At 42.3% G+C, this 20,365-nt stretch overlaps 1 protein-coding gene across 1 annotated transcript in view; it reads left to right on the forward strand.

Moving 5' to 3' along the window:
* Positions 1-20,365, forward strand: part of mst1rb (macrophage stimulating 1 receptor b) — a 203,679-nt gene that overhangs the window by 141,986 nt on the left and 41,328 nt on the right. Inside the window, exons 5-9 of the mRNA XM_034167302.1 lie at positions 9,454-9,624; positions 9,741-9,901; positions 13,490-13,625; positions 13,808-13,944; positions 15,880-16,059. Coding sequence (XP_034023193.1) covers positions 9,454-9,624; positions 9,741-9,901; positions 13,490-13,625; positions 13,808-13,944; positions 15,880-16,059 — 785 coding nt within the window. The remainder of the gene's footprint in view (positions 1-9,453; positions 9,625-9,740; positions 9,902-13,489; positions 13,626-13,807; positions 13,945-15,879; positions 16,060-20,365) is intronic.

Genomic DNA, 20,365 nt, shown 5'->3' on the forward strand with positions numbered 1-20,365 from the left:
GATGTGTCTCACAGGTTTAGAAAAAATTTTGATCAAACAAAGCGCCAGTCTCTCAGCAACTTCTCAGACAAAGGAATTCCGATGAGGGGCTGGACGACTCCTCCCACAAGGAGTGCTCACAGGCGAATGACGTCACCGACAGGCGTGGAAAAACTCACGCATGCGCACGAGGGTTCAAGCATGTCTGACGTAAAAACATATGAATGAAATCCATATAGTTTTTGAAAAAAATAAAAAGGACCTATACTTTATTGACAGCCCTCGTAGTCATGTCCAGATTTTTGGGGTCATGAAAATAAATTTGGCCGTATTTGGCTCAGTACAATCTTTCTGGAACATGATATCTAATGCTTGTAATACTACCCTGGTAGACAAAAGGAGCTTTGTAATAATTCATTTTCTGCTTTAGTCAGTCCTTCAAAACACATATATTAACTTGGCTCCATGACACAAAAATACACTTAACCTTTATCCTACGTGTTACATCATCTCATGTCAAAATAGCAGAAGCTGAGTTTTTTTTTTTTTTTTTTGTCCATAACATGATCCCTGACATGGCCTTATTAATGAAAATTAAAGTGTCAGTCAATGCCTTTTGCAGCTATTTATTTTACAGTAATCTACAGTACCATACATACTTTCCTATCCTTGAATGGGAATGTGTGTCCAAACCTTTGGCTGGCAGTATACCATCATCAAAATCAAGGTAAAATTATTTTTGGGGTCCTAAATTAACACCAGTCACCTCTGAATTATAGATGGCTTTCATTTAGCCTAGCCAAACCCAATTTTTAATTCTATTATTTTCAGTACAGGAATTTTCCACAAATTTAAGTAAAAACAGTACAGATCAGAGATCTTCAAAGCTCATATGCACAACTCAAACCATTACTGCTTCTTTGCCTGGTTCAAAAGGAATGTGCCTGCTACACTGTCACCGCCCCCACTTGCCTTTATCACCCCCATAATTACAAGGCACGAACAGAATGTGAAGTGTGTGCTGATGTCAGTGTACCCAAAAAAGGCTTCTGGACCTGATGGAGTACAAGCAAAGTGCTACAAGCAGGTGCTGACCAGCTTGTTGGGGTCTTCAGCAAGGTCTTCAGCATCTCCCAATCAAAAGCCATCATACCATCCTGCCTAAAGTCAGCTACCACCATCCCTGTTCCTATAAAACCAATTTCTGGGGACCTAGGAAAACTGGTGGTACAGTACACAACAGAGATTTTGAAGTGCTTCAAGCAACTGGTTCTGTGCCATTATCAGAACCAGCCTACCTCCCTCCTTTGAGCTGCATCAGTTTGATTACGGAGGAAACAGGTCCACTGAGGATGCTACAGTTACTGCAAGTCACACTGGGCTGAGTCACTTAGAGCATCAAGACAGCTACATGAGGACACTCTTTGTTGACTTTAGCTCAACATTTAACACAATTACATTTAACATTACATTTAACACACATTAATTCTGGACATTTTAATTGATGAACTGCTTGACGTGGGCTTCTCCTCCTCCTTGTGCATCTGGGTCAAGGAGTTTCTCACAAATTGTACATGCAGTGACAAAGTTGGCACCCACATCTCCTTCTCCAACACACTGAACGTCGAAACTCCCCTATACATCTACCACTGAACACCAGCCCACTCATCCAACACTATAATCAAATTTGCTGATGATACAACAGTCATTGTCAGCATCAGTGACAAGATCAAGAGACGGGCATTGAACAGCAGTGAACAACTTGACAATAAACATATCAAAAACCGAAAAGATTACACTGGACGTCAGAAGGAAACACCACACAGACCCGGCCCCACTTTGCATTAATGGTCTGCTGGTCAGCCAACATCATAAGAGAGCACAACAGAGATTCCACTTCCTGAGACTGCTCAGGAGGAACAACATGGAGAAGAAGCTCATGGTGCCCTTCTTCTGGGCGACTATCCGGAGTCTGCTGATGTACTGTATCTCTGTGTGGTACACAGATTGCTATGCTGCAGACAAGAAAGCTCCACAAAGGGTAATTAAAACAGCAGAAAAAAACCCCCAAAAACTCATGGGCTGCCATATCAGGAGGACACTGCCATTTCCCGCCATATCAGCAGAGCCATTAACTTTACCAGAGACTCCACACACCCCGGCTACTATCTTTCTGTTGCTCTCTGGTAGGCACTACAGGTCAACAAAAACATGAAATTCAAGATTTAGAGACACTTTTTTTTGCCCCAAAAGCCTAAGATACAGTATATTCATTCATGCTGCTGTCATGACTCTACACTCTATGAGGTACACCTTGCTAGTACCGCATTGGACCCCCTTGTGTCTTTACAACTGCCTTAATTCTTCATGGCATAGATTCAACAAGGTGTTGGAAACATTCCTTGGAGATGGTGGTCCATATTGACATGATAACATCACGCAGTCACCCAATCAACCAATCTGCACATTCTCCTCTGACCTCTGACATCAACAAGGCATTTTCATCCACACAACCAACAGCTGCTCACTGGATATCTTCTCTTTTTGGGACCATTCTCTGTAAAGCTTGGAGATGATTGTACATGAAAATCCCGTACATCAGCAGTTTCTGAAATACTCAGACCAGCCCGTCTGGCACCAACAAGCATGCCACATTCAAAGTCACTTAAACCCCCTTTCTTCCCCATTCTGATGCTCGGTTTGAACTTCAGCAAGTTGTCTTTACCACGTCTAGATGCCTAAAAAATGAGGTGGGCTTCATAGATAATTGGCAAAGCTTCTGGGGAAAACCTGGTCTTGTTAGGAGACACGGCATCCATCCCACTTTGGATGGAGCAGCTCTCATTTCTAGAAATCTGGCCAATTTTCTTAAATCCTCCAAACCGTGACTATCCAGGGTTGGGACCAGGAAGCAGAGTTGTAGTCTTACACACCTCTCTGCAGCTTCTCTCTCCCTGCCATCCCCTCATTACCCCATCCCCGTAGAGACGGTGCCTGCTCCCAGACCACCAATAACCAGTAAAAATCTATTTAAGCATAAAAATTCAAAAAGAAAAAATAATATAGCACCTTCAACTGCACCACAGACTAAAACAGTTAAATGTGGTCTATTAAACATTAGATCTCTCTCTTCTAAGTCCCTGTTACTAAACGATATAATAATTGATAAACATATTGATTTATTCTGCCTTACAGAAACCTGGTTACAGCAGGATGAATATGTTAGTTTAAATGAGTCAACACCCCCGAGTCACACTAACTGCCAGAACGCTCGTAGCACGGGCCGAGGCGGAGGATTAGCAACAATCTTCCATTCCAGCTTATTAATTAATCAAAAACCCAGACAGCGCTTTAATTCATGTGAAAGCTTGACTCTTAGTCTTGTCCATCCAAATTGGAAGTCCCAAAAACCAGTTTTATTTGTTATTATCTATCGTCCACCTTGTCGTTACTGTGAGTTTCTCTGTGAATTTTCAGACCTTTTGTCTGACTTAGTGCTTGGCTCAGATAAGATAATTATAGTGGGTGATTTTAACATCCACACAGATGCTGAGAATGACAGCCTCAACACTGCATTTAATCTATTATTAGACTCAACTGGCTTTGCTCAAAATGTAAATGAGTCCACCCACCACTTTAATCATATCTATATCTTGTTCTGACTTATGGTATGGAAATTGAAGACTTAACAGTATTCCCTGAAAACTCCCTTCTGTCTCATCATTTCTTAATAACATTTACATTTACTCTGATGGACTACCCAGCAGTGGGGAATAAGTTTCATTACACTAGAGGTCTTTCAGAAAGCACTGTAACTAGGTTTAAGGATATGATTCCTTCTTTATGTTCTCTAACGCCATATACCAACACAGGGCAGAGTAGCTACCTAAACTCTGTAACTGAGATAGAGTATCTCGTCAATAGTTTTACATCCTCATTGAAGACAACTTTGGATGCTGTAGCTCCTCTGAAAAAGAGAGCCTTAAATCAGAAGTGCCTGACTCCATGGTATAACTCACAAACTCGCAGCTTAAAGCAGATAACCCGTAAGTTGGAGAGGAAATGGCATCTCACTAATTTAGAAGATCTTCACTTAGCCTGGAAAAAGAGTCTGTTGCTCTATAAAAAAGCCCTCCGTAAAGCTAGGACATCTTACTACTCATCACTAATTGAAGAAAATAAGAACAACCCCAGGTTTCTTTTCAGCACTGTAGCCAGGCTGACAAAGAGTCAGAGCTCTATTGAGCCGAGTATTCCTTTAACTTTAACTATATATAACTATATAACTTTTCATCATTTATAATAGAAACCATCGGCAGAATCAGCCAGAGGAAAAAATAAAATACAGGCGAGTGCGGACAGAGGAAAACATGAACACACTAAAGAAGGATTTACAGGAGCAAAACTGGGAAAAGGTATACAGTGAAAGTGATGTTGATAGTGCATATGAAACTTTTTTTACAAATATTTACATCATTATATGATAAAAATTGTCCAATTATACAAGACTACAGAAAACAAAAAATCCAAGCTCGACCATGGATGACGAAAGGGTTACGAAATGCATGTAATGACAAAAATACACTGTATAGAGAATTTATAAAACTAAAGACTAAAGAGGCAGAAAATATATATAAGAAATACAAAAATAGATTAACTAATATTATACGGGTATGTAGGAAGGAATATTATAGTAACATATTATATAATAACAAAAACAATATTAAAGGAATATGGGATATATTAAATAGCATTATCAAAAATGGTAATAAAAACAGAGTTACCCTCAGTATTTCATTGATAATAATGTCAAGAAGGAAAATAAGGATGAGGTAGTCAACGGTTTTAATAATTTTTTTGTAAATATTGGACCAAGCTTGGCAGAAAAAGTTCCCAATTCCCAACCTGAGGATTGGGATAATAATCTCATAGAAAGAAATCCCTGTTCAATGTTCCTCACAGCAGTGGATGGAAAAGAAATTGTAGACATTGTGAATAATTGTAAATATAAAACATCTACCGATTTAAATGAAATTGATATGGTGGTGGTAAAACAGGTCATTGAATGGATTGTAGAACCATTAACATACATCTGTAACTTATCATTTCAAACTGGTAAATTTCCCAATCAAATGAAAATAGCTAACGTTGTGCCGCTGTATAAGACTGGGGATAGACACCACTTCACAAATTATAGACCTGTTTCTTTGCTTCCACAATTTTCCAAATTATTAGAAAAGTTATTCAATAATAGATTAGACAAATTCATAAATAAACATAAATTGCTTACTGATAGTCAATATGGATTCAGAGCACATAGTTCAACATCACTTGCATTAATAGAATCAGTTGAGGAGATTATAAACGCCATAGACCACAAATTACATTCAGTTGGAATATTTATAGACCTTAAAAAGGCTTTTGATACAATCAATCATGACACATTAATCAGTAAACTTGAACAGTATGGGATTAGGGGGTTGGTGTTGCACTGGGTGAGAAGCTACTTAAGTAACAGAAAACAGTTTGTGAAGTTGGGGGAATATACATCATCATGCTTGGACAATGCTTGTGGCGTCGCACAGGGGTCAGTATTGGGTCCAAAACTGTTTCTAATTTATATAAATGATATTGTCAATGTTTCCAAAATATTAAAATTAGTATTATTTGCAGATGACACAAACATTTTTTGTTCAGGGGGGGATTTGCAGGAGTTACTGAGGAGGATCAGTATAGAAATCGGAAAATTGAAAATATGGTTTGACAGAAACAAATTATCATTAAACTTAAGTAAAACAAAATACATGTTATTTGGCTATTGTAATACAGACATACAGGTTCAGTTACAAGTTGAGGGGGTAGATATTGAAAGGGTACATGAAAATAAGTTTCTGGGGGTGATAATAGATGATAAGATAAACTGGAAGACTCATATAAAACATATACAAAGTAAACTGTCAAGAAGCATTTCAGTTCTAAACAAAGCGAAACATATTCTGGACCACAACTCACTCCGCATTCTTTACTGCTCACTGGTTTTACCATATTTACAGTACTGTGCAGAGGTATGGGGTAATACTTATAAAGGTACAACACAATCACTATCAGTAATGCAGAAAAGAGCTATAAGAATTATTCATAATACTGGCTATAGAGATCATACAAATCCACTATTTTTACAATCCAAATTCTTAAAATTCACAGACTTGGTTCATTTTCAAACAGTACAAATCGTGTATAAAGCAATAAACAATTTACTTCCAGCAAATATTAAAAATATGTTTTTTAACAGATCAGGGGATTGCAGTCTGAGGGGGAAATTTAATTTAAAGCATCAGTGGGCACGAACAACATTAAAAGGTTTCTGTATTTCTGTCTGTGGGGTGAGGATGTGGAACAGATTGGGAGTGGGGCTCAAGCAATGTCCAAGCATGAACCAGTTCAAACAGCGGTACAAAAATATGTTTTTTTCTAGGTATAGGGAGGAGGAAGGGTAATGAGGGTAAGGGTGTTTTTGTTTTTTGCTTCGGCTTGTAAATATATAGTATTTTGTATGTAAGTAGGTATGTGTAGGTGTATATTTATGTTTGTGTATATATGTTTGTATATGTGTGTATATATATATGTGTGTATGTATATATATGTGTATGTGTGTGTATATGTGTGTATATATGTATATATATATATGTGTATGTATGTTGATATATATATATATTGATATCGGTTTAGGTGTGTAGGAATCTATGTGTATATGTGGCAAAGGGTATTACTGGTTGTGGGGAAGAAGGGGTAGGGATAAATAAGCTGATGCTTCACCCTACCCGTTTTCGGACATGTTGGGTACACAGTAGGAACTTTTTTGTTGTTGTCTTTACTGATCTATCTTGTAAACAGTTTTAATTCATTCATTCATTCATTCATTCATTCATTCATTCATTCATTCATTCAACTAGTATTGACTTCATGACTTTCTTTGCTAATAAAATTTTAACTACTAGAGAAAAAATTACTCATAACCATCCCAAAGATGTATCGTTATCTTTGGCTGCTTTCAGTGATGCTGGTATTTGGTTAGACTCTTTCTCTCCGATTGTTGTGTCTGAGTTATTTTCATTAGTTACTTCCTCCAAACCATCAACATGTCTATTAGACCCCATTCCTACCAGGCTGCTCAAGGAAGCCCTACCATTAATTAATGCTTCGATCTTAAATATGATCAATCTATCTTTATTAGTTGGCTATGTACCACAGGCTTTTAAGGTGGCAGTAATTAAACCATTACTTAAAAAGCCATCACTTGACCCAGCTGTCTTAGCTAATTATAGGCCAATCTCCAACCTTCCTTTTCTCTCAAAAATTCTTGAAAGGGTAGTTGTAAAACAGCTAACTGATCATCTGCAGAGGAATGGTCTATTTGAAGAGTTTCAGTCAGGTTTTAGAATTCATCATAGTACAGAAACAGCATTAGTGAAGGTTACAAATGATCTTCTTATGGCCTCAGACAGTGGACTCATTTCTGTGCTTGTTCTGTTAGACCTCAGTGCTGCTTTTGATACTGTTGACCATAAAATTTTATTACAGAGATTAGAGCATGCCATAGGTATTAAAGGCACTGTGCTGCGGTGGTTTGAATCATATTTATCTAATACATTACAATTTGTTCATGTAAATGGGGAATCTTCTTCACAGACTAAGGTTAATTATGGAGTTCCACAAGGTTCTGTGCTAGGACCAATTTTATTCACTTTATACGTTTCCCTTAGGCAGTATTATTAGACGGCATTGCTTAAATTTTCATTGTTACACAGATGATACCCAGCTTTATCTATCCATGAAGCCAGAGGACACACACCAATTAGCTAAACTGCAGGATTGTCTTACAGACATAAAGACATGGATGACCTCTAATTTCCTGCTTTTAAACTCAGATAAAACTGAAGTTATTGTACTTGGCCCCACAAATCTTAGAAACATGGTGTCTAACCAGATCCTTACTCTGGATGGCATTACCCTGACCTCTAGTAATACTGTGAGAAATCTTGGAGTCATTTTTGATCAGGATATGTCATTCAATGCGCATATTAAACAAATATGTAGGACTGCTTTTATGCATTTGCGCAATATCTCTAAAATTAGAAAGGTCTTGTCTCAGAGTGATGCTGAAAAACTAATTCATGCATTTATTTCCTCTAGGCTGGACTATTGTAATTCATTATTATTAGGTTGTCCTAAAAGTTCCGTGAAAAGCCTTCAGTTAATTCAATATGCTGCAGCTAGAGTACTGACAGGGACTAGAAGGGGAGAGCATATCTCACCCATATTGGTCTCTCTTCATTGGCTCCCTGTTAATTCCAGAATAGAATTTAAAATTCTTCTTCTTACTTATAAGGTTTTGAATAATCAGGTCCCATCTTATCTTAGGGACCTCTTAGTACCATATCACCCTTCGCTCTCAGACTGCAGCCTTACTTGTAGTTCCTAGGGTTTGTAAGAGTAGAATGGGAGGCAGAGCCTTCAGCTTTCAGGCTCCTCTCCTGTGGAACCAGCTCCCAATTCAGATCAGGGAGACAGACACCCTCTCTACTTTTAAGATTAGGCTTAAAACTTTCCTTTTTGCTAAAGCTTATAGTTAGGGCTGGATCAGGTGACCCTGAACCATCCCTTAGTTATGCTGCTATAGACTTAGACTGCTGGGGGGTTCCCATGATGCACTGAGTGTTTCTTTCTCTTTTTGCTCTGTATGCACCACTCTGCATTTAATCATTAGTGATTGATCTCTGCTCCCCTCCTCAGCATGTCTTTTTCCTGGTTCTCTCCCTTAGCCCCAACCAGTCCCAGCAGAAGACTGCCCCTCCCTGAGTCTGGTTCTGCTGGAGGTTTCTTCCTGTTAAAAGGGAGTTTTTCCTTCCCACTGTTGCCAAGTGCTTGCTCACAGGGGGTCGTTTTGACCGTTGTGGTTTTTCCGTAATTACTGTATGGCCTTGCCTTACAATATAAAGCGTCTTGGGGCAACTGTTTGTTGTGATTTGGCGCTATATAAATAAAATTGATTTGATTTGATTTGATTTAAAGGCATTGAGTTACTCCCATGTGATTGGGTGATTACTTGTAGCTGTTCGTGTTAACAAGCAATTAAACAGGTGCACCTACTAAAATGGCTGGTGAGTGTACTTTATTATGTGCAATATTCATTTATTTTTAGCTTCATACTATGCATTTTTAACACATTATTTCAGTGCTGCTGGTGCTTTTTTATATTTGCACCTGATAGAGTTGCAGTTAAAATTTTGTTGTACACTAAGCTTACAATGACATTAAAGGCATTCATTTATTCATTCATTCATTTCAAAGTGGCCTTACAATACACCAGGGTGGCAAATCTAAGAAATAAAGTGGGGCAGGACTGGAAGTATTTGCATAACTGAGAATGTATGAATATCCTGTTGATGTGATGTGACTGTGTTTTGGTTTCAGATGATTCAGGTGCCCCAGAGAGGACCTGGCTGTCAACACTTTCTCACTTGTGCTGTGTGTCTGACGGCCCCAAAATTCATGGGCTGTGGCTGGTGCTCTGGGGTTTGTACTTGGGAGAACGAGTGTCGTGGTCTCTGGAGGAATGATTCGTGTCCGCCTAGAATCACTGGCGTGAGCTTTGTTCTATTACTCAAAAATAAAAAATGTCAGCCTGTGAGACCACAGTTCTTATGAAGCTTTGCTTCAAATTGGTACCACAGTACAGTATGCATTCTGTTGTGCTGCAGTTCTTCCCACATACTGCACCCCCTGATGGTCAAACAGAGCTAACAGTATGCGGATGGGAGTTCCAGTCCCCCTTAAGACCTGCTATCAACTACAGAACTCACCATGTCCGACTCGGACACACAGCATGCACTGTGCTTCCTGTGAAAAGTAACAACACACAGTGAGTATCAGCGGGCACTCTTTCTAGCACCAGGTACACAGTCAGGTCATATCATAGATACATGGGGAACATACACTCTCACTTCTTGTCTCTTCATTAACTTGGTGGCCACCAGGTGTCGGCTTTGAACATGAAAAAAATTGACAAACAAGATCATTTCAAACTACATGTAACTTTAGCTACACCTGTTCCTAATTTTGGTCATGATACAGTAAGATTATTCCCTGCACAACATGCCCAGATAAGTCCAGCAGGTGGTGGACATGTTTATGGCGTATTACATAAGCAAAGCAAAGTTTTTTTTTTTTTTTGGATTGATCTGGTGCATCAAGGCTCAATAAATTTGAATCAGTTTATCCTCATTATATGCTCTTTTCATTCAGGGCATTTATTGCATTTGAGTGACTGCAGAGGATGGACTCATTCACTTAGTGATGTCTTTGAACTGTTCTTTTACCAGGGTGGAATGATTTTGCAGCATACATCATTACTGACTTAAAAAACAAAACAAAACAAAACAAGAATTGGGTGCACGTTTGAATTTATATGGGATCTTCTCTAATCCACAAAGGGTCAAAGTTATACATACTCAAATATCTCAAATATATACATACACAGTTTAGGGTCTTCTTCTAGACCTTAGCAAAGTGGTGACACATCCGACTAACTTGTACTTGCATATCTGTTGGAATCTGCAGTTGTTTAGAAATGGCTCTAATAGACCTTCCCAACTTGTCAAAATCTACAATTCTCCTTCTTAGATCTTCACTGAGTTCCTTGGACTTTCCCATTGTTCTGAGTATTGGCTAGTCCAATACGTGCTGTCAATCACATCCTTTTTATGCTGGCAGAAAAACTACCAGTTGTAGTCAATCATATTCGCTAATGAGGACTTAATAGGCTTTGGCCTTGTCATATTAAATTATTATTAATAAAACATTGTAGAACCTACAGCACCACTTATTAAAACATTTAAGTGAATGTGCACATTCCATTCCATACAGTGCATCCAGAAAGTATTCACAGGGCTTCACTTTTTCCACAATTTTTTAATGTTCCAGCTTTATTCCAAAATGGATTAAATAAAATTTGTTCCTCAAAAGTCTACACGCAATACCCAATAATGACAATGTGAAAAAATTTTTATGAGATTTTTGCAAATTTATAAACAAACAAACAAACTAAGAAATCACATATACATAAGTATTCACAGCTTTTGCCATGAAGCTCAAAATTCAGCTCAGGTGCATCCTGTTTCCACTGATCCACTATGTCAGAGCACACACCAAGCATGAAGTCAGAGGAATTGTCTGTAGACCTCTAAGACAGGATTGTCTCGAGGCACAAATCTGGGGAAGGGTACAGAAACATTTCTGCTGCTTTGAAGGTCCCAATCAGCACAGTGGCCTCCATCACCCATAAATGGAACAAGTTCAGATCCACCAGGACTCTTCCTAAAGCAGGTCGCCCATCTAAACTGAGCGATAAACATTGAAGGGCCTTAGTCAGGGAGGTGACCAAGAACCTAATGGTCATTCTATCAGAGCTCCAGCATTCCTCTGTGGAGAGACGAGAATCTTCCAGAAGGACAACCATCTCTACAGCAATCCATCAATCAAGCCTGTATGGTAGAGTGGCCAGAGGGAAGCCACTCTTTGGTGAAAGGCACATGGAAGCCCACCTGGAGTTTGCCAAAAGACACCTGAAGGACTCTCAGACCATGAGAAACAAAATTCTCTGGTCTGATGAGACAAAGCTTGAATTCTTTATTGTGAATTTAGCGTGAAACCCATACATGAATCCGATTGTTTATCTCTGGAGAGATCTGAAAATGGCTGTGCACCGACACTCCCCATCCACCGTGATGGAGCTTGAGAGGTGCTGCAAAGAGGAATGGGCAGAATTGCCCAAAGATAGGTGCGCCAAGCTTGTGGCATCAACTTCCAGAAGAGTTGTAATTGCAGCCGAAGGTGCATTAACAAAGTATTGAGCAAAGGCATTCCACCTTGACCAAATAACAGCTCAAAATACCCCAAATTACCATGACGTTCAGCTTATGATGATTGTATGTAAACGTCTGATCACAACTATACATTCAGGATTAAATATACACATACGAGGTCTGTCCATAAAGTATCGTACCTTTTTATTTTTTTTTTAACTATATGGATTTGATTCATATGTTTTCACGTCAGACAAGCTTGAACCCTTGTGCGCATGCGTGAGTTTTTCCACGCCTGTCGGTGATGTCATTCACCTGTGAGCACGCCTTGTGGAAGGAGTGGTCCCGCCCCGTCGTCAGATTTTCATTGTCTGGAAATGGCGGAATGATTTGGGTTTTTTTTCCATCAGACTTTTTTCAGAAGCTGTTAGAGACTGGCACCTGGAAACCATTCGAAAAATGTATCTGGCTTTCGGTGAAAATTTTACGGGCTTCACAGAGAATAAGGTCTGTTAGTACAGCTTTAAGGACCCCTTTAAGGACGCTAAGCGCGCCGCGCTCCGAGCTGCGACGACGCGGCACAAGCCACCAGACCATTTCTAAACGGATGGCTCTGTGGATACGAGACCGTCGTGTGCTGTTTCTCTGGTTATCACAAGAGCTGGACATCAGCCATTTTCTGGCAGATTTCACTTTTAACAAGAGATTTTGTCATGGAAAGCCGCGTGGAGGCTTCGCATGTCACAACCGATTCGCTTTGGAAGCGAGACAAAGGAACACCTCTGTTTCGGCGTGTCAGAGGACAAGTTTGGACATGTCCAGCTCTCCACAATTTCACTGATACTTACTGGACTGGTAAGCATTGAAAGCCGAGATAGACATGTCCAAACTTGTCCTCTGACATACCGAAAGGGAGGTGTTCCTTTGTCTCGCTTCCAAAGCGAATCGGTCGTGACGCGCGAAGCCTCCGCGCGGCTTTCCATGACAAAATCTCTTGTTAAAAGTGAAATCTGCCGGAAAATGGCTGATGTCCAGCTCTTGTGATAACCAGAGAAAGAGCACACGACGGTCGCGTATCCACAGAGCCATCCGTTTAGAAATGGTCCGGTGGCTTGTGCCGCGTCGTCGCAGCTCGGAGCGTGACGCGCTGAGCGTCCTTAAAGGGGTCCTTAAAGCTGTACTAACAGACCTTATTCACTGTGAAGCCTGTAAAATTTTCACTGAAAGCCAGATAAATTTTTCAAATGGTTTCCAGGTGCCAGTCTCTAACAGCTTCTGAAAAAATTCTGATGGAAAAAAACCCCAAATCATTCCGCCATTTCCAGACAATGAAAATCCGACGACGAGGTGGGACCACTCCTTCCACAAGGCGTGCTCACAGGCGAATGACGTCACCGACAGGCGTGGAAAAACTCACGCATGCGCACAAGGGTTCAAGCTTGTCTGACGTGAAAACATATGAATCAAATCCATATAGTTTAAAAAAAATAAAAAGGTACGATACTTTATGGACAGACCTCGTATGATCACTTAAATTGTTTAACAAGGTGACTGATTCTTTCCTCAGTAGCATGAATCAAAGTATAAAAATCCTTTGTATTTGTGTTGTGGACTGATACGGTGATGTGTGTGGTTTGTCACTTTAGTCTGGTGTGTAAAATTCGTTCTGGAGCCACTGACCTCTTCAAACCAATCGCCATCACAGTAGAAGTTCATGAGGGCAAAGTGGAGGGACGTTACTCTATCGATGGGAAGGCAGAAATTCCAGGCTTCACATTTGTGGTAATTTCAGCCATGTTTGATCAGCTTACTTCCTCATTGTAACACTATATGTATCCAGTATACACTAAAAACACAGTACAATGTAAATGCTTTTGAGTCAGCTTGGTTAAGAATTGTCTGGATTGGCCATATGGTACATCTGCTGTATGTCACCAAATTGCAATCACAAACTGTTCCTCCAGATTCCTAACATCACAGATATCCAGCCCAGCTATGGACCACGTGTTGGGGGCACGCTTATCACCGTGACTGGAACTCACTTAGATGCTGGGACAACAAGGAAGGTTACCCTCGACGATGTGTGCTGTCCTATAAAAAGGTTTTTTTCTACATTTATATACACTATCCTGCAGCTGTTGTTACTACACACATCTATATTATCTTTGTGTGTGTGCATGCCAGTGTGCATGCGTGTGTGGGTATGGCTTTGATCATGCAGAAACTGGGGAGAGCTGACATTTGCCATTTGGCATTCTTATGTATTTTGGGTCAAGGATGAACGCTGCAAAAAAAGAAGGTTGATATAATATTTTTGGAGAAATTAGCCATTTTAACAAATCAGTAAACAATGTGCATTGTGCTACAATGCACCATGGGAGTTTGAGCTTTGGGGGGTTTAAATGTTGTTATTTTGTTCATGTTAGTTTAACAGTGTTGTTAGTCTTATTGGGTTTATGTATTTCTATTGGTTTAGTCACTTTAGTTAAGTGTCTTGTTTCCATTACCATGAGTGAGTTAAGTGTCATGTTGCCGGTACATAGCTGAAAAGTATATTGCATTTGATGTCTTCCAACTCCGTCTCTGTTTGTGCACATCAAAAAATCAAAGCACCTGCCTGTGGTAGAATGCAGAAAAGACAAAAAGCTCTCTGTGCATGAGTGCTTGCATGTGTTTAACTTCGATCACAGACACACTGGGGAGAGCTGACATTTGCCGTTTGGTTTGCTTATGTATTCTGGATCAAGGATGGATGCTGCCAAAACAGAATGTTGATAGCACAAATATTTTTGGAGAAGCTACAGATATTAGCTAACAACATTGAGCAATGGGCGTTGCTAACTACATTATGGACTAACACGCCATTCCAGCAGGGAGCGGGGTAAATCACACACAAGTGTGTGTGTGTGTGTGTGTGTGTGTGTGTGTGTGTGTGTGTGTGCAGAGTGCAATGGTACCAAAGGTATCGGAGGTTTCTGTGAAGCCTCTCAGTTGTCCAGGTGGTTACCATAGTAGAGAAGCTTGAATCTTCGACTGGACTGGGTTGCATGACACGAGGACGTTTCGCTTCAAAATGCAGAAGCTTCCTCAGCTAAAATTCTTGCTCTGGTAGTCTGACTACTGTCTAGACTCTTGTAGAGAAGAATAAACAGAAGCCAAAAAAGCTGGAGTTTTAAACCTAACCAGACCCCTCCTACCGACAGGCAGACTGCTATAGGCTAGTGACTAAACAATAGCTCTAATTAGCACCTATTGTGCTCTAGTTTCACCCGTCTAATGGCAGGGCAGCTGTCCCTCCTAATGACTACCAGACTACCAGAGCAAGAGTTTTAGCTGAGGAAGCTTCTGCGATTTGAAGCAAAACATCCTTGCGTCAAGCAACTCAGTCCAGTCGAAGATTCAAGCTTCTCTACAAAGGTATGGAACCAAATTTGCACCCTAAATGGAACCAAACTGCACTTTAAATGCAATGCAACACAAATGAGATGAATAATCCATGTCATGTGACATACAAAGCACCAATCAAATGACAAGGATCCACTCAGCTGTTATATAATACACCTTACAAAATGCAGAGCCTATTTAACACTGAGCGATAGGCCAGTTCATCAATGAATTGTATAATGTATGTGTTCGTCATAACCTGGAATAAAATTTAAACAAAAATTCTTTAAGTGGATCTGCATACAGTGAAGGCACCAACATTATAAGATGGGACATTTTGTGGTTTGGCAGAGCTACAGTATGTAGCCTGTCCAGCCCAATCACACGCCATTCTGTGATGGCATCATGGAAAGTATATTAATCTATGTGGCGCTTTTCATGATGGGAGCACAAATTCATTTCCTGATGGGAGCACAAAATGCAGGATGACGCAGTGGGGTCTGGGGGGGTTATGGTTAGGGGAAGGGTTAGAAATAGTAAAATAAAAAAACCTGCATCATGAAAATGTGACTCATTTTGAGACGGGAGCATGAAAAAACCCGTGAGATTAGGTCACAATATAACTCATTTATGAGCACCTTTGTCTCTGCAGGGTCACAAAGCCTAAAGGAAACATGTCCTCCATCATCTGTCTGTCTCAGCCCATCTCAGAAGTAAGGGACGTCCCTCTCAATGTTTTCATCGACAAGTCACCTGTTCTCACCACAAAAGTGTTCTACTACAAAGAAAACCCGAAGATTACATCCGTCCTGCCTGACTGTAGCTTTGACAGGTGGGCCATTGAGACAGGTGTCAAGAGAATAAAAACCCAAATACACGTGTCCTAAAGCTAGCCGCACACATTGTATCATAGTATGTTGTAAATGTGATATGAGGTTGTGTCGCTGGACTTTGAGCATGTTCGAAACTCTTGCCATGTGATCACTGTCATGTTTTGTCATACGCTTTTCTCATATGCAGTCACACATACAGTGCATGCTGCACATTTACACATAATGACACAGGCCTACACTACATGCATGCATGACACACTCTCCAGTCTCCAAATAATGTGTGCAGCTGGCTTAAAGGGCAACTCGGAAATTTTTCAACCTGGGCTCTACGTATTTTTAGATATTGGTCATGTTCATAATTTCACTCAGGACGAAAGTGATCTTAATAGTTTTAGAACACAAAACCCAACACAGGTGAAACAGCTACACTATGGCTGTGTCCCAATTCATGAGCTGCATATGTCAAAGGCTGCAATCATCGACTGCATGTGTCATAGTGGCGTGACTAGGCTGTTCCATTTTTGAAGGCTCCTTGGAATGCAGCTGATGAATGCAGTGTTTTTCCACTGAGACTAAGGCTAAAATAAATGTATTCTTTGTGGCCCAAACAATCCTAATAGTCATTGCGTGATTTTATTTATTTATTTATTTTCAAGACAAAATGATTGTTAAATTTAAAACAAACACGAGGACAATTTTGGGCTCCATATATGCAATTATAAATAAATAATATTTTTAAATAAAGTATACATAAGTATTGAAAAACACTACCCAACTACAGGCTACAACCACTACGTTAACTTGTTGAGTGCAACTGTCAAGGTTGTTAGGTGACAGGGGGTAGAGCCAGGACAAGCTAATGACACAACTGCAAAATGCTCTGTGGGTTAGGTCCCCTTCATCTCATTTCAGAACTGTTGGTTTCGACTCTGTGGTCTTGGAAGGCCAGCTATTCGTAGAGCAGAACGGACCCTAAAATGAGACTCAGCCAATGTAACTATAGGGCAAGCTAGAAATACTCACAGTTAACTGCTTTTTGATATCACTGAACAGGTGAAAATGTCTTTGGATGTTTCTAGTAGCATGAAGAGGATCCCTAGGGAAGTAATCATATGTACTAGGTTCCCCCACTAAAGAAAGTATTTAAGATGACTAATTATACAGTTAACGTCTTACCTTACTGGGTGATGTTGGTCTCCACTGACTCATTAAAAGTCACTTGTTGATGAATGGCTTATTACTTTTGTAAGCCAGACAACCTAAAAATTGTTGTGTGGGCCGCCGAAGAGAGATTGCCAGACCTTGGTCTGGTAATCACAGGGAGGAGATTGTGTTTTATGTAACACCTTCTACCTCCAGAGTTATTTTGGGTTATCCATGGATGATAAAACACAATCCCCGGATTGATTGGCCATCTGGGGTTGTGGCTCAATGGAGCGAAACCTGCCACCGGGAGTGTTTGAGATCCTCGGTGCCACCTGGCGATGAAGTTAAAGAGGAGGTCAGAGTCCCCCCCAATCTCACGGAGGTGCCGGCTGAGTATCATGACCTTGCTGACATCTTCAGCAAAGATCTGGCACTCACCCTGCCCCCACACCGACCGTATGATTGTGCCATTGATTTGGTTCCAGGCGCTGAGTATCCGTCCAGCAGACTGTACAACCTCTCACGTCCTGAACGCAAATCAATGGAGACCTACATCCGGGATTCTTTAGCTGCCAGGCTAATCCGGAATTCTTCATCCCCGTTAGGTGCAGGTTTCTTTTTTGTGGGCAAGAAGGACGGTGGTCTCCGTCCATGCATTGACTATAGAGGGCTGAATGAGATTACGGTTCGCAACCAATACCCATTACCGCTCTTAGTTTCAGTGTTCACGCCCCTGCATAGAGCCAAAATATTCACGAAGTTGGATCTTAGGAATGCTTACCACCTAGTTCGGATAAGGAAGGGAGACGAGTGGAAGACGGCATTTAACACCCCCTTAGGGCACTTTGAGTACCTGGTCATGCCGTTCGGCCTCACTAACGCCCCTGCTACATTCCAGGCATTGGTTAATGACGTGCTGTGGGATTTCCTGCACCGGTTCGTCTTCGTATAACTGGATGATATTCTCATCTTCTCCCAGGACGTTGAGACTCATGTTAAGCATGTCTGTCAGGTCCTTCAGTGGTTATTGGAGAACCGGCTGTTTGTGAAGGCCGAGAAGTGTGAGTTCCATCGCACTTGTTTGTCCTTCCTGGGGTTTATTATCTCCTCCAACTCCGTCGCACCCGATCCGGCTAACGTAGCTGCGGTGAGAGATTGGCCCCAACTGGTAAATCGTAGGAAGCTGCAACAGTTCCTAGGGTTCGCCAATTTTTATAGGAGGTACACAGGTAGTTAGCCCCCTTACAGCCCTGACCTCCACCAAAGTCCCCTTCACCTGGTCGGATCGGTGCGAAGCCTGGTGCAGCCCGATCCTAGCCGCCAGTTCATTGTTGAAGTGGATGCCTCTGACTCAGGGATAGGAGCCGTGCTGTCCCAGAGCAGGGAGTCCGATAGTGTTCTCCACCCTTGTGCTTACTTCTCCCGCAGGATAACCCCGGCCGAATGGAACTATGATGTTGGCAATCGGGAACTCCTGGCTGTGAAATAGGCCCTTGAGGAGTGGAGACATCTGTTGGAGGGAGCTGTGGTCCCATTTGTGGTTCTCACTGACCACCTGGAATATATCCAGACCGCTAAGCATCTGAACCCCAGGCAAGCCCGGTGGTCACTGTTTTTTGGACGCTTTAACTTCAAGATCACCTACTGCCCCAGGACCAAGAACGTCCGGTCTGACGCCTTGTCCCAGGTGCATGAAGAGGAAGTTAAAGCAAGGCTGTTGGACCGACCGGACAGCATCATACCGGAATCCACTATTGGCGCAACCCTCATGTGGGACATGGAGGGAGTTGTTAGGGAGGCCCTGACACGACACCCGGATCCCGGAGGTGGACCACCCAACAGACTGTACGTGCCACCAGACGCTTGGACTTCTGTCATGGTTCCAAGCTCTCCTGCCATCCGGGGGTGCGAAGGACCGTGGCAGTGGTCTGGCAGCGGTTCTGGTGGCCGTCAGTCGAAGCTGACACCAGGGACTACATCCGGGCATGCACCACCTGCGCCAGGTGCAAGGCTTCCCACCAGCCAGAGAAGGGGCTCCTTCAGCCGTTGCCTGTGCCTCGTCGCCCCTGGTCCCGCATCGGTTTGGACTTCGTCACGGGTCTCCCTGCATCCCAGGGTAAGACAGTCATCATGACGATAGTGGACCGGTTCTCCAAGGCGGTCCACTTCTTGGCCCTCCCGAAGCTCCCGACTGCCCAGGAGACTGCAGACCTCCTGGTCTACCACGTCGTGCGTCTGCATGGTATCCCAACGGACATAGTGTCAGACCGTAGTCCTCAGTTCTCCTCGCAGGTCTGGAGGAGCTTCTGTAAGGAGCTGGGGGCCATGGTGAGCCTGTCATCCGGGTACCACCCACAAATGAACAGTCAGGCAGAGCAGGCCAACCAGGATTTGGAACAAGCTTTATGGTGTGTCACCTCTGCGCACCCGACGGCTTGGAGTCAACATTTGGCCTGGATCGAGTATGCTCACAACAGTCAAATCTCATCATCTACTGGCCTCGCCCCGTTCGAGGTCTGTTTGGGGTACCAGCCCCCATTGTTTCCGGCTGTCGAGGGGGAGGTCGAGGTGCCCTCGGTCCATGTCCACCTCAGGAGATGCCGTCGGGTGTGGAAGAAAGCCCGCTCTGCTCTCCTGAAGGCCTGGATGCGGGCTAAAGACCATGCAGACCACCGACGAGCCCCAGCCCCAGCTTACAGCCCGGGCAGGAGGTTTGGCTGTCCACCAAGAACATCCCTCTGCAAACAGACTCTCCAAAACTGACCGACCGTTACATTGGACCATCCAAAATACAGCCCCGTTGCCGTGAAACTACAACTCCCTGCTTCACTATGGATTCATCCAGTATTTCATGTGTCCCGGATCAAGCCACACCACACATCGGGCCTCTGCACCCCCGGACCGGAGCTGCCTCTTGCCCGCATCATTGACGGAGAACCGGCTTGGACAGTCAAGAAACTCCTAGACGTACGTCGGAGGGGTCGGGAGTACCAGTATCTGGTAGACTGGGAGGGGTATGGCCCAGAAGAGCGCTCCTGGGTGAAGAGGAGCTTCATTTTGGATCCCGCCCTCCTGGCGGATTTCTACATGGAGCACCCCGACAAGCCGGGTTGGGTCGGGGTGATTGGGGGGGGGGGTCCTGTTGTGTGGGCCGCCGAA

Source organism: Thalassophryne amazonica, chromosome 3, assembly GCF_902500255.1.
Source record: "Thalassophryne amazonica chromosome 3, fThaAma1.1, whole genome shotgun sequence".
NCBI lineage: Eukaryota > Metazoa > Chordata > Actinopteri > Batrachoidiformes > Batrachoididae > Thalassophryne > Thalassophryne amazonica.